Genomic DNA, 15,067 nt, shown 5'->3' on the forward strand with positions numbered 1-15,067 from the left:
CTACAACAGATAGATACTGCTAGACCAGGTAAATCATTCATGATTGTTAAAGATCCTCATGATTAGACAGACCAAAAACAGGTAAGCAATGCCTATTACAAAACTGTCTATAAAAGGTTATTTCTCCTTCAGTGTGCAATGGATAGCAAATGTTCATAAAAGCAGAGGAGGGAGATGTTCAATGGTAAATAATAGTAATAGCTTCCTTAACCACAGAAAGAATTATGCAAGGTTTCCTTAGTAAAAAGTAAAATATAATAATTTACAAACGTTTTTGCCTCATAAGACCAATAGTTCTGAAATATCTTGCTCCTCTTAAGTAGAATTTTTTTAAAAATTTTACCTAGAAATAGAATAAGACTTTTTTCTTCAAAATACAGACTAAACCAGGATTCAGAGACTACTCACAGTCTTTCCTTTCTTAAATTTAATGTTCAAATATACAAGCATGATATTTTAGCTCTTTAATTAATATGTTTTTTTCTTTGAGTCACCTAATATTTCCTAATATTTTAATTTGTTCTCTATGAATATAAAGCTTCCATATCAGAATTCCATTAAAATTCATACAACGATAACTCAGAAAGAAATGCTTATTTTTGGTCCAAATGTTTTGTCATCTACACTGGAAAAGGAAATTTTGTTCTTCAAACAGCACTTTAGAATCTAACAATTCTCAAAATGATACAAAAAAGCATTTAAAGCCTCTTAAAAACTGCAAAATATTTATTTTCTAAATATCCTTAATAATTTAAAGATAAAAATATAAGCATTATAAATTTCTAATTGCAGGTGTAAAAATGATTCCAGGCGGAGGCGGGGCAAGATGGCAGACTGGTGAGCTGTATGTTTTAGTTACTCCTCCAGGAAAGTAGGTAAAAAGCCAGGAACTGCGTGGACTGGACACCACAGAGCAATCTGTCTTTGGGCATACTTCATACAACACTCATGAAAACGTGGAACTGCTGAGATCAGCGAAATCTGTAAGTTTTTGCGGCCAGGGGACCCACGCCCCTCCCTGCCAGGCTCAGTCCCGGGGGAGGAGGGGCTGTCAGCTCCAGGAAGGAGAAGGGAGAATTGCAGTGGCTGCTCTCATCGGAAACTCATTCTACTGATTCAAACTCCAACCATAGATAGACTGAGGCCAGACACCAGAGACTCTGAGAGCAGCCAGCCCAGCAGAGAGGAGACGGGCATAGAAGGAAAACAACACGAGAAGCTCCAAAGTAAAAGCAGAGGATTTTTGGAGTTCTGGTGAACACAGAAAGGGGAAGGGCGGAGATCAGGCCTTGAGGCGCATATGCAAATCCCGAAGCAAGGCTGATCTCTCTGCCCAGGGCACCTTTCCTTAATGGCCCTGGTTGCTTTGTCTATTAGCATTTCAATAACCCATTAGATCTCTGAGGAGGGCCGTTTTTTTTTTTTTGTTTTTTTGTTTTTTTTTTTTTAAATCCTTTTTGCTTTTTCTAAAACAATTACTCTAAGAAGCTCAATACAGAAAGCTTCAAAGAATTGAAATTTGGGCACGTCAAGTCAAGAGCAGAACTAAGAGAGCTCTGAGACAAAAGGCAATAATCAAGTGGCTGAGAAAATTCACTAAACAACACAACTTCCCAAGAAAAGGGGGGTGTCCGCTCACAGCCACCATCCTGGTGGACAGGAAACACTCCTGCCCATCGCCAGCCCCATAGCCCAGAGCTGCCCCAGACAACCCAGTGTGACGGAAGTGCTTCAAATAACAGGCACACACCACAAAACTGGGCGTGGACATTAGCCTTCCCTGCAACCTCAGCTGAATGTCCCAGAGCTGGGAAGGGGGAGCAGTGTGAATTAACAGAGCCCCATTCAGCCATCATTTGAGCAGACTGGGAGCCTCCCAACACAGCCCAGCAGCCCAGAACTGCCCTGGGGGGACGGCACTCACCTGTGACATAGCACAGTCATCCCTCAACAGAGGACCCGGGGTGCACAGCCTGGAAGAGGGGCCCACTTGCAAGTCTCAGGAGCCATACGCCAATACCAAAGACTTGTGGGTCAGTGGCAGAGACAAACTGTGGCAGGACTGAACTGAAGGATTAGACTATTGCAGTAGCTTTAAAACTCTAGGATCATCAGGGAGATTTGATTGTTAGGGCCACCCCCCCTCCCCGACTGCCCAGAAACACGCCCCACATACAGGGCAGGCAACACCAACTACACACGCAAGCTTGGGACACCAATTGGGCCCCACAAGACTCACTCCCCCACTCACCAAAAAGGCTAAGCGGGGGAGATCTGGCTTGTGGAGAACAGGTGGCTCGTGGACGCCAACTGCTGGTTAGTTAGAGAAAGTGTACTCCACGAAGCTGTAGATCTGATAAATTAGAGATAAGGACTTCAACTGGTCTACAAACCCTAAAAGAACCCTATCAAGGACAGCAAATGCCACGAGGCCAAAAACAACAGAAAATTATAAAGCATATGAAAAAACCAGACGATATGGATAACCCAAGCCCAAGCACCCAAATCAAAAGACCAGAAGAGACACACCTAGAGCAGCTACTCAAAGAACTAAAGATGAACAATGAGACCCTAGTACGGGATATGAAGGAAATCAAGAAGACCCTAGAAGAGCATAAAGAAGACATTGCAAGACTAAATAAAAAAATGGATGATCTTATGGAAATTAAAGAAACTGTTGACCAAATTAAAAAGATTCTGGACACTCATAGTACAAGACTAGAGGAAGTTGAACAACGAATCCGTGACCTGGAAGATGACAGAATGGAAAATGAAAGCATAAAAGAAAGAATGGGGAAAAAAATTGAAAAACTCGAAATGGACCTCAGGGATATGATAGATAATATGAAGCGTCCGAATATAAGACTCATTGGTGTCCCAGAAGGGGAAGTAAAGGGTAAAGGTCTAGGAAGAGTATTCAAAGAAATTGTTGGGGAAAACTTCCCAAATCTTCTAAACAACATAAATACACAAATCATAAATGCTCAGCGAACTCCAAATAGAATAAATCCAAAAAAACCCACTCCGAGACATATACTGATCACACTGTCAAACATAGAAGAGAAGGAGCAAGTTCTGAAAGCAGCAAGAGAAAAGCAATTCACCACATACAAAGGAAACAGCATAAGACTAAGTAGTGACTACTCAGCAGCCACCATGGAGGCGAGAAGGCAATGGCACGATATATTTAAAATTCTGAGAGAGAGGAATTTCCAGCCAAGAATACTTTATCCAGCAAAGCTCTCCTTCAAATTTGAGGGAGAGCTTAAATTTTTCACAGACAAAGAAATGCTGAGAGAATTTGCTAACAAGAGACCTGCCCTACTGGAGATACTAAAGGGAGCCCTACAGACAGAGAAACAAAGACAGGACAGAGAGACTTGGAGAAAGGTTCAGTACTAAAGAGATTCGGTATGGGTACAATAAAGGATATTAATAGAGAGAGGGAAAAATATGGCAAACATAATCCAAAGGATAAGATGGCTGATTCAAGAAATGCCTTCACGGTTTTAACGTTGAATGTAAATGGATTAAACTCCCCAATTAAAAGATATAGATTCGCAGAATGGATCAAAAAAAATGAACCATCAATATGTTGCATACAAGAGACTCATCTTAGACACAGGGACACAAAGAAATTGAAAGTGAAAGGATGGAAAAAAATATTTCATGCAAGCTACAGCCAAAAGAAAGCAGGTGTAGCAATATTAATCTCAGATAAAATAGACTTCAAATGCAGGGATGTTTTGAGAGACAAAGAAGGCCACTACATACTAATAAAAGGGGCAATTCAGCAAGAAGAAATAACAATCGTAAATGTCTATGCACCCAATCAAGGTGCCACAAAATACATGAGAGAAACATTGGCAAAACTAAAGGAAGCAATTGATGTTTCCACAATAATTGTGGGAGACTTCAACACATCACTCTCTCCTATAGATAGATCAACCAGACAGAAGACCAATAAGGAAATTGAAAACCTAAACAATCTGATAAATGAATTAGATTTAACAGACATCTACAGGACATTACATCCCAAATCACCAGGATACACATACTTTTCTAGTGCTCACGGAACTTTCTCCAGAATAGATCATATGCTGGGACATAAAACAAGCCTCAATAAATTTAAAAAGATTGAAATTATTCAAAGCACATTCTCTGACCACAATGGAATACAATTAGAAGTCAATAACCATCAGAGACTTAGAAAATTCACAAATACCTGGAGGTTAAACAACACACTCCTAAACAATCAGTGGGTTAAAGAAGAAATAGCAAGAGAAATTGCTAAATATATAGAGACGAATGAAAATGAGAACACAACATACCAAAACCTATGGGATGCAGCAAAAGCAGTGCTAAGGGGGAAATTTATAGCACTAAACGCATATATTAAAAAGGAAGAAAGAGCCAAAATCAAAGAACTAATGGATCAACTGAAGAAGCTAGAAAATGAACAGCAAACCAATCCTAAACCAAGTAGAAGAAAAGAAATAACAAGGATTAAAGCAGAAATAAATGACATAGAGAACAAAAAAACAATAGAAAGGATAAATATCACCAAAAGTTGGTTCTTTGAGAAGATCAACAAGATTGACAAGCCCCTAGCTAGACTGACAAAATCAAAAAGAGAGAAGACCCATATAAACAAAATAATGAATGAAAAAGGTGACATAACTGCAGATCCTGAAGAAATTAAAAAAATTATAAGAGGATATTATGAACAACTGTATGGCAACAAACTGGATAATGTAGAAGAAATGGACAATTTCCTGGAAACATATGAACAACCTAGACTGACCAGAGAAGAAATAGAAGACCTCAACCAACCCATCACAAGCAAAGAGATCCAATCAGTCATCAAAAATCTTCCCACAAATAAATGCCCAGGGCCAGATGGCTTCACAGGGGAATTCTACCAAACTTTCCAGAAAGAACTGACACCAATCTTACTCAAACTCTTTCAAAACATTGAAAAAAATGGAACACTACCTAACTCATTTTATGAAGCTAACATCAATCTAATACCAAAACCAGGCAAAGATGCTACAAAAAAGGAAAACTACCGGCCAATCTCCCTAATGAATATAGATGCAAAAATCCTCAACAAAATACTTGCAAATCGAATCCAAAGACACATTAAAAAAATCATACACCATGACCAAGTGGGGTTCATTCCAGGCATGCAAGGATGGTTCAACATCAGAAAAACAATCAATGTATTACAACACATTAAAAACTCGAAAGGAAAAAATCAATTGATCATCTCAATAGATGCTGAAAAAGCATTTGACAAAATCCAACATCCCTTTTTGATAAAAACACTTCAAAAGGTAGGAATTGAAGGAAACTTCCTCAACATGATAAAGAGCATATATGAAAAACCCACAGCCAGCATAGTACTCAATGGTGAGAGACTGAAAGCCCTCCCTCTAAGATCAGGAACAAGACAAGGATGCCCGCTGTCACCACTGTCATTCAACATTGTGCTGGAAGTGCTAGCCAGGGCAATCCGGCAAGACAAAGAAATAAAAGGCATCCAAATTGGAAAAGAAGAAGTAAAACTGTCATTGTTTGCAGATGATATGATCTTATATCTAGAAAACCCTGAGAAATCAACGATACACCTACTAGAGCTAATAAACAAATTTAGCAAAGTAGCGGGATACAAGATTAATGCACATAAGTCAGTAATGTTTCTATATGCTAGAAATGAACAAACTGAAGAGATACTCAAGAAAAAGATACCATTTTCAATAGCAACTAAAAAAATCAAGTACCTAGGAATCAACTTAACCAAAGATGTAAAAGACCTATACAAAGAAAACTACATAACTCTACTAAAAGAAATAGAAGGGGACCTTAAAAGATGGAAAAATATTCCATGTTCATGGATAGGAAGGCTAAATGTCATTAAGATGTCAATTCTACCCAAACTCATCTACAGATTCAATGCAATCCCAATCAAAATTCCAACAACCTACTTTGCAGACTTGGAAAAGCTAGTTATCAAATTTATTTGGAAAGGGAAGATGCCTCGAATTGCTAAAGACACTCTAAAAAAGAAAAACGAAGTGGGAGGACTTACACTCCCTGACTTTGAAGCTTATTATAAAGCCACAGTTGCCAAGACAGCATGGTACTGGCACAAAGATAGACATATAGATCAATGGAATCGAATTGAGAATTCAGAGATAGACCCTCAGATCTATGGCCGACTGATCTTTGATAAGGCCCCCAAAGTCACCGAACTGAGCCATAATGGTCTTTTCAACAAATGGGGCTGGGAGAGTTGGATATCCATATCCAAAAGAATGAAAGAGGACCCCTACCTCACCCCCTACACAAAAATTAACTCAAAATGGACCAAAGATCTCAATATAAAAGAAAGTACCATAAAACTCCTAGAAGATAATGTAGGAAAACATCTTCAAGACCTTGTATTAGGAGGCCACTTCCTAGACTTTACACCCAAAGCACAAGCAACAAAAGAGAAAATAGATAAATGGGAACTCCTCAAGCTTGAACTTGAAAAACTTGAAAACTCCTCAAGTTTCTGCACCTCAAAGGAATTTCTCAAAAAGGTAAAGAGGCAGCCAACTCAATGGGAAAAAATTTTTGGAAACCATGTATCTGACAAAAGACTGATATCTTGCATATACAAAGAAATCCTACAACTCAATGACAATAGTACAGACAGCCCAATTATAAAATGGGCAAAAGATATGAAAAGACAGTTCTCTGAAGAGGAAATACAAATGACCAAGAAACACATGAAAAAATGTTCAGCTTCACTAGCTATTAGAGAGATGCAAATTAAGACCACAATGAGATACCATCTAACACCGGTTAGAATGGCTGCCATTAAACAAACAGGAAACTACAAATGCTGGAGGGGATGTGGAGAAATTGGAACTCTTATTCATTGTTGGTGGGACTGTATAATGGTTCAGCCACTCTGGAAGTCAGTCTGGCAGTTCCTTAGAAAACTAGATATAGAGCTACCATTCGATCCAGCGATTGCACTCCTCGGTATATACCCGGAAGATCGGAAAGCAGTGACACGAACAGATATCTGCACGCCAATGTTCATAGCAGCATTATTCACAATTGCCAAGAGATGGAAACAACCCAAATGTCCTTCAACAGATGAGTGGATAAATAAAATGTGGTATATACACACGATGGAATACTACGCGGCAGTAAGAAGGAACGATCTGGTGAAACATATGACAACATGGATGAACCTTGAAGACATAATGCTGAGCGAAATAAGCCAGGCACAAAAAGAGAAATATTATATGCTACCACTAATGTGAACTTTGAAAAATGCAAAACAAATGGTTTATAATGTAGAATGTAGGGGAACTAGCAGTAGAGAGCAATTAAGGAAGGGGGAACAATAATCCAGGAAGAACAGATAAGCTATTTAACGTTCTGGGGATGCCCAGAAATGACTATGGTCTGTTAATTTCTGATGGTTGTAGTAGGAACAAGTTCACTGAAATGTTGCTATATTATGTAACTTTCTTGGGGTAAAGTAGGAACATGTTGGAAGTTAAGCAGTTATCTTAGGTTAGTTGTCTTTTTCTTACTCCCTTGCTATGGTCTCTTTGAAATGCTCTTTTATTGTATGTTTGTTTTCTTTTTAACTTTTTTTTTCATACAGGTGATTTGAAAAAAGAAGGGAAATTTAAAAAAAAAAAAAAGAAAAAAAAAAGAAAAAAAAAAAGAAAAAAGACAAACAAGGGAAAAAAAAAAAAAAAAGATGTAGTTCCCCCTTGAGGAGCCTGTGGAGAATGCAGGGGTATTCGCCTACCCCACCTCCATGGTTGCTAACATGACCACAGACATAGGGGACTGGTGGTTTGATGGGTTGAGCCCTCTACCATAAGTTTTACCCTTGGGAAGACGGTTGCTGCAAAGGAGAGGCTAGGCCTCCCTGTATTTGTGCCTAAGAGTCTCCTCCTGAATGCCTCTTTGTTGCTCAGATGTGGCCCTCTCTCTCTGGCTAAGCCAACTTGAAAGGTGAAATCACTGCCCTCCCCCCTACGTGGGATCAGACACCCAGGGAAGTGAATCTCCCTGGCAACGTGGAATATGACTCCCAGGGAGGAATGTAGACCTGGCACCGTGGGACGGAGAACATCTTCTTGACCAAAAGGGGGATGTGAAAGGAAATGAAATAAGCTTCAGTGGCAGAGAGATTCCAAAAGGAGCCGAGAAGTCACTCTGGTGGGCACTCTTATGCACACTTTAGACAACCCTTTTTAGGTTCTAAAGAATTGGGGTAGCTGGTGGTGGATACCTGAAACTATCAAACTACAACCCAGAACCCATGAATCTCGAAGACAGTTGTATAAAAATGTAGCTTATGAGGGGTGACAATGGGATTGGGAAAGCCATAAGGACCAAACACCACTTTGTCTAGTTTATGGATGGATGTGTAGAAAAGTAGGGGAAGGAAACAAACAGACAAAGGTACCCAGTGTTCTTTTTTACTTCAATTGCTCTTTTTCACTCTAATTATTATTCTTGTTATTTTTGTGTGTGTGCTAATGAAGGTGTCAGGGATTGATTTAGGTGATGAATGTACAACTATGTAATGGTACTGTAAACAATCGAAAGTACAATTTGTTTTGTATGACTGCGTGGTATGTGAATATATCTCAATAAAATGATGATTAAAAAAAAAAAAAAAAAAAAAAATGATTCCAATAGCTAAATTATTTGAAGTTTGCTACTTTTGAGTTTAAAATTATTACTATTTTTGCCTTTTTCAAAATGCTTCTGTAACAATTAGCAACTTTATTTCTCCACAACTGAATGCTTTTCTTGCAGTTTTAAAATGAGATTCAGAAAATAAATGTTTCATCTTAAGACTTATGACAGTTTACCTTCTGCAGAACCTAAAAAGATGACCTTAAATACTTTGTACTATTTATCAACACAATTATTTTTAAAATACTTAACTTAAATACACCTATTATAATTACTCAGATTTGTTAAAAATTTTTAATCAAATACAATTATGAAAAACACATGCACAAATTAAATGCAATGTTATATGATAAAAATTTATTAACATTTTATAAACCAATTATTTTCCAACATGAATTGCATCTTTTCGTTCTTCTTCTTTTCTCATCTAACAAGTCAGTACTAAACCAAGAAGCAAGTTATAAGACTGATCACGATTTTGGTGGTGTTTCTTTTTTTTTTTAAACATAAGTGCAGGTCTACTTGAACTTTGTTGTGATTATTTAAATTTGCTTAAAAACCTGTATCACTCATTAAATGGAAACAACTGTTTAACATGCTGAAAATGCAATAAAACTGCCATGACATCATGACACTGCACTTTATTTGGATTCAATTTATGTACATTGTATTTAGTTTGAGTTTTCATTTAAATATTCAATATAATTAAATATTCTAAAATCTTCAGCATACTTACTTTATACATATAGTAAAAATATATAGTTCTTATTTTCAATTCTTTTCCACTTCTTAAAGCTTGTACTCTCACATCTCCAAAGTCAAAATAATGTAATGCAATGTCGTCAAAATAAACCACTTAACATAGGATGGCACCAAAAGCAGGGCAAATTCAAAGAAGCTAGCTTATAAATATTGGCTTCATTATTGATACCTACCAGTTGCAAACAATTCTGATTACATAAGTGAGAAATACAAGTTCAATCTAATTTCTCTTTTCATGTTACCTCAGGATAAAGTGAGATAACAGGCCTAAAAAAAAGAAGTCTTTTAAAATCCTGATTGTAATAGTGATATAAATGTCAGATAATAATGTGAGAGCATTGTACTACAGAAATTACAAAAAAAAATCATTAAACTAAATGCTGCTATTATATAACATATGTATTCTTTTGTGTTTGATACTATACTCAAACTAAATAACGCACATGAAGAAGCACAAACTGTAAGTTCAAAAACTTTTATGAAATGACTAATCACAGAACTATTTAAATAGCAAGTTATCTAATAAAAACTTGTTAAGAATACAATTATGGTATAGGTAATAAATTAAACAGTTCTTAATTAATAATCAGCCTTCATATTGGGCTTAAAGCATACCAAATGTTTTTCACTCACTTGTCCCATTACGCACAAGTGAAAAGAATGTTGGGCAGTAATAAAGAATTGGGATCTCAACAGATAAGCCTTTTTATTAGTTAACTAGGATGCAAAAATTATAAGACCTTATTTGTGACCATAACTTAATAAGAGGACTTTTATAGAATGAAACAGTAATATTTCAACAGCTATTTTTTAAGAAAGGAGGAAAGTTGCTTACTTGTTCTAAGTATAGATTTTTTTCTTTCTAATGGAAGAAGAATAAGTCATAATGGTGGTGGTAGTGGGAACAAACAAACAAAAAAACTCAGTTAAATTTTCTCCGGAAGAGGGAAGGACACGGAAGAGAACTAGGAAATAAATAAGTATTGACTGTGTAATAGAACTTTGAATTGGTAAAGAAGCATTTCAGGGATTTAAGAAAAATGGGCTGTTAAAGCTGAAATGGTAGATGATAAAGAAGGCTTTAGAAACAACATTTAGAAATGACTAAGAATTGAAGCATAATTGTAAAGAAATACATTGTTTTCCCTTTAGTATTCTATTTATTTTTTAAAGGACCTAAACATAAAAGAAAGTAAAATTTCAATTTTTATTGTTAATTTTAAAAATAACTAACTGGTTATGTCACTAAATTTTATCTTATTTTTCTTACTAGAATTTTCATTTTGACTCTTGTTATGGTCACACTCTATTCATTCTTCTTTACCTTACTTAATGCTTTTTAAAGTTCATTCTATTATTGTCCTCCTTCTCTAATTGCATTTTACATGCAAATTATGACTTCTAGATAGCCCTCAATCTCTAGCTGGCATGAAGAATCCAAGTTTGGAGAATACCCCCTTGTCTTGATTTACTTACTATCTACAGACTAAATAAAACACAATATGTATAAAATAATTAGGAATATATAGATAAAACTATTAATTCTGAAATTATGACCTTTAAAGTCAAGTGCAGCAATTCTACATTGTTATCTTGCTTTCCAAACAAATGTATTAACATAATATTATAAAGTCATTAAAATTTCCTCAAAGAAATTAAAAAGTTTGAAAAATACATTAAGTCAAGCCATGTCAGTACAATATCAAAATAATCAAATGAAAAGTGGGGGACAAACAGGAAACCAAGCTGTTAGTTGTCAAACAGGTCCCTCCAATATAACCTCAGTTGAAGCCAATCTTTATTTAAAAATCATCCTACTTCATTGACATCTATCAAGAAGCACTGTCTGGTCAAAACTAAAATTACAGGACCAAGCAAAAATGCAAATGGTCAAACTACAATTCTAGAAGTTTAGGCTGTTATTCAACAACAACAATAAGACCATGGCAAGGGATATATGTTCTGTAATGTGTGGAGATATTAAGACTAAAGTAAATTTTTACCTTCTGTAAGAACATTTTCCATTAAAATATAAGCTGTGGCTAATTGTTAACTTTAAGGGATACATGGCAGGACCCTGAAGCTTCAGAGACTCCTGAAATACATTCCAGCATAGCTCAGAAAATAGTATTTCAAAATGTAAGCAATTAAACTGTTCAAAACAAATTTTTTTTAAAAGTGTGAATTAGTTTGGGCTACAGCTGATCAAAAGGTTTTTCTGTTACTAATAATAGAAAAAATAAATGTGATTAAAGTTTCCAATTTAATGTATTTGCCTGCATGTATAATCATTTTTTGACTCAGATATGTAGACACACCAATACGTTCACTTAACTTTTTTATATTCGTTACTGATAACGAGAGATGGAAAGAAAAAAAGCCAAAACAAAAAACAAAAAAACAAAAAAACAAAAACAAAAACCAAGAAAATTCTGCTTGGTTGCTTCCTTGGGAGAACCTCATATACTTCTTTCCCTTTTCTCCCCAGATAGGATGAAAAGAGGATTAAAAAAAGGAGTGATGCAATGAACAGAGACAACTGAGTAAGAGAAAAAAGAAGAGAAATGGCCCAGGGATAGGAAAAAGGTTCAATGCTTTCTTCTTTTCCAGCACTGGTAGTAACAAAGAAAACGGCAAGAAAAAAAAAAAAAAACCAACAATATTCCACAGAGCTCATGTTTCTTGTCCCTTATTTCCCAATCCCCATCACCACTGGCTTAGACTTGCATGTTCTTGTTCCCACTGTATGATATGTTTAAGCATTGGGAAGGAATTCCTCCTCCTTGGAGGGTTGGTGTGGTGAGGGAATGGAGGATAGGTGGAAGGGGAAACATTCAGTTTTCAATCAAATACAGATACTCTAAATGTGATTTCAGGCAGTCACAAACTGAATTTGCAGCATACAGTACTATGCTTCAGAAACATCATGGGATAAAAAGGCTTTTGTGGGTTACCCTGTTATCTATATGTCCCTAATGTAGTTTCTGAAGCAGAAAGAACTATATAAATAAATTAAATTTCTGGAATAAAATCCATTTGTAATTTGAGAACTGTCTATATATTTAAGTACAGCAAAGATATCTATCTTCCCCACAAGAGCCAGTGTCAGCTTCTGAGCCCAGAACAAGAAGGTATCCAAGTAGGAAGAACCTTGAGGATGGAAAGTAGCAATGTTTTTAATTAAGCAGAAAATGGTAACAATGAAAACTACTGCTCTAGGAAGAAAAGCTGAGACTACTTTTAAAAAAAGGAGAACACACCCTACTTGAAGAGGCTAATAAGAAGGACCTTAGACTAGGAATATTTTGGAGACCAATTGGATAAGTGGAATTCACACCACAGATGAGTGGTAAACAAGACCCTGTATTCTGTATCTGCTCCATGTACTTGACTTGCTTTTTATGGCTTGTTCTCTCCTAAGGCCTCATCTGTGACTTTTTTCTTACATAAACAGTTAATGATGAGTAAGTGCAGGGGGATAGGAAGCCTACTTTAATGAGGCTGTAGCCCTAACAGAGTACCAACTCTTCAGGTGGTGGCAAAAGTAGAACCTGAATATCTGTAAGAATCTAACAGATGCAAATATTCAAGTATTTTTTTTTTTTTTTTAAGAATCCCATATTACTCCCCTATATCCCCCTCTCATATACATTTAGCATTGGCATATTGCCTTTGTTATATTCAAGTATTCTTTTCCCTTGTTTTGGATATTTTTTTTCCCTATATTTCTTGAAAATGATTTCTATTTTATTGCAGGGTACTAATTCTTGCCTGTTAAATGCATGCACAGACATGCACATACACCCTTTCTGTCCACATACACACATACATTAAGTATTTTTACCATAATTCCCAATATGTCTACATACATAGCAAGAATGGAAAGTAGAAAAGGAATTAAAATTCATTCTTGCTTTTCCTGGTAAAATTCCCAAAACCTCTATATATTTTGGGAATGAGATACTGGTAGTTTGGGAACAATTATGGTGACATGACCAATATGATCTGGTTTATTGTCTCTATGCCTACTTTACCCATTAATGCCAAAACAAAAAATCAATCTTTAAAGTAACATCATATCTAATTAAATGGCTTTTTACCTGTAAACTAGCTCCATTAGGTAGCACAATTTTCATTCAAGAAACTGAAGCATGTTTTAGACTCTGACTGCATGTTTTAAATAGTAACATAATTTGTCTTTCCAATGGCAAACATTACCACCTCTTGTACGCCTTCCTAAAGTACTTTAAAGAACTGTCACACTAACTTGAAAAAAAAGAAGAAGATTTAAAAATGATCACTGGTTAAGCTGGATAATTTCATTGTTACTCCTTTTTGAAATACAATTTCCTAGATTCCCTGAGTGGGAACAATGGCAATGTTCTCATCATCAGCCTTCTATTTTATCACGAATCCCTCATTCTTCTCACTTCTTTTCATTTTATCTATAGAGACCATAGAGGCAACTGGAACCAAACATACCAAAAGGAGCTACCATTTTCATGTCATTTTGCAGGAAGAAGAAAACAGAATGGATCTCATTTCACCCACAATATACATAATATACATATCTGTTTGGAGTCTTTTGCTTCCCATCCAATGGTTTTTCTTCTGAAGAAAGTGATAGTAATCCTCTTTTTACCTTGATTATTGCTACTACAATAACCTCTAGTTAGAGAGGAAGTTATAAAAATATGAAGAAATCAAATAAAGAATTATAAATTTAAAAAGAAAGGAGAGAAATCAGAAAGCTTTGAGAAGGCCATGGTGAATGAAATTAACTTCCATTAAAATTTTAAAATAATAAAATGAAGCAGTGAAGGAATGTTCAAACAAACAAACAAAAAACAATCTTGGAAGAAATTTAACTTCAAGAAAGTAGAAATTCCTAGATGTGCATCAATACTATGGTATTCTTTATCAGGACATCCAGAACAAACTGTTGAAAGTCCCTATTAGTTGCTGTAACTCAATATGCAAGTTTATCTGCTAAAGAGATGGTGGAGAAATAAGAAATATTAAGGAATATTTGCAAATAGTTATGAATAGAAATTCAAAATGTAGGAAAAACTTTAAAATACATTTTCCCACTCTTCCACTCTATCAAAGTCAATACAGTTTTTAAATAATTTTCCATTCATATATGTAACATAAGGGGTTCCATTTTCCTTATTGCCTGTCACTCATGGATAATAAATTAGGAGTTAAGGGTAGCTCAACAGTTCTCTCTTCCAGTTCACTGCAGTACTATTTAGTAAAGTTAGAAGTTATAGCACCATGGGCTTAGAGAAAATTATGATAGAATCAACAATGCTGTAATTTGAAGACTTAGGCATTTCTTACCATGTCTTTTCCACCTGTGACCTCTTATTGACATGCTGGTTACTGCATTTCTTGATATTCTAGAGGAAGTTGGTGTAATTTCAACTTGAATATACCTGGTACCCTCCTTACTAGATTTCATGGCACCATGAGGCAATGAAGCCTTTATTGCATTAGCAACCTAAGAAGGAAAAATAGAGTTTATGATTGACATTAACATATGTTATTATAGACTAAGATAAAACATGATGTTAAATTC

At 35.8% G+C, this 15,067-nt stretch overlaps 1 protein-coding gene across 5 annotated transcripts in view; it reads right to left on the reverse strand.

The window, feature by feature from the left end:
• FAM126A (family with sequence similarity 126 member A) overlaps positions 1 to 15,067 on the reverse strand; it is a 129,160-nt gene that overhangs the window by 11,614 nt on the left and 102,479 nt on the right. For all 5 annotated transcript variants that reach the window (XM_037836885.1, XM_037836886.1, XM_037836884.1 and 2 more), the window contains one exon: positions 14,830 to 14,989. In XM_037836885.1, coding sequence (XP_037692813.1) covers positions 14,830 to 14,989 — 160 coding nt within the window. The remainder of the gene's footprint in view (positions 1 to 14,829; positions 14,990 to 15,067) is intronic.

This window comes from Choloepus didactylus, chromosome 5 (genome assembly GCF_015220235.1).
Source record: "Choloepus didactylus isolate mChoDid1 chromosome 5, mChoDid1.pri, whole genome shotgun sequence".
In the NCBI taxonomy this organism is placed as follows: Eukaryota; Metazoa; Chordata; class Mammalia; order Pilosa; family Megalonychidae; genus Choloepus; species Choloepus didactylus.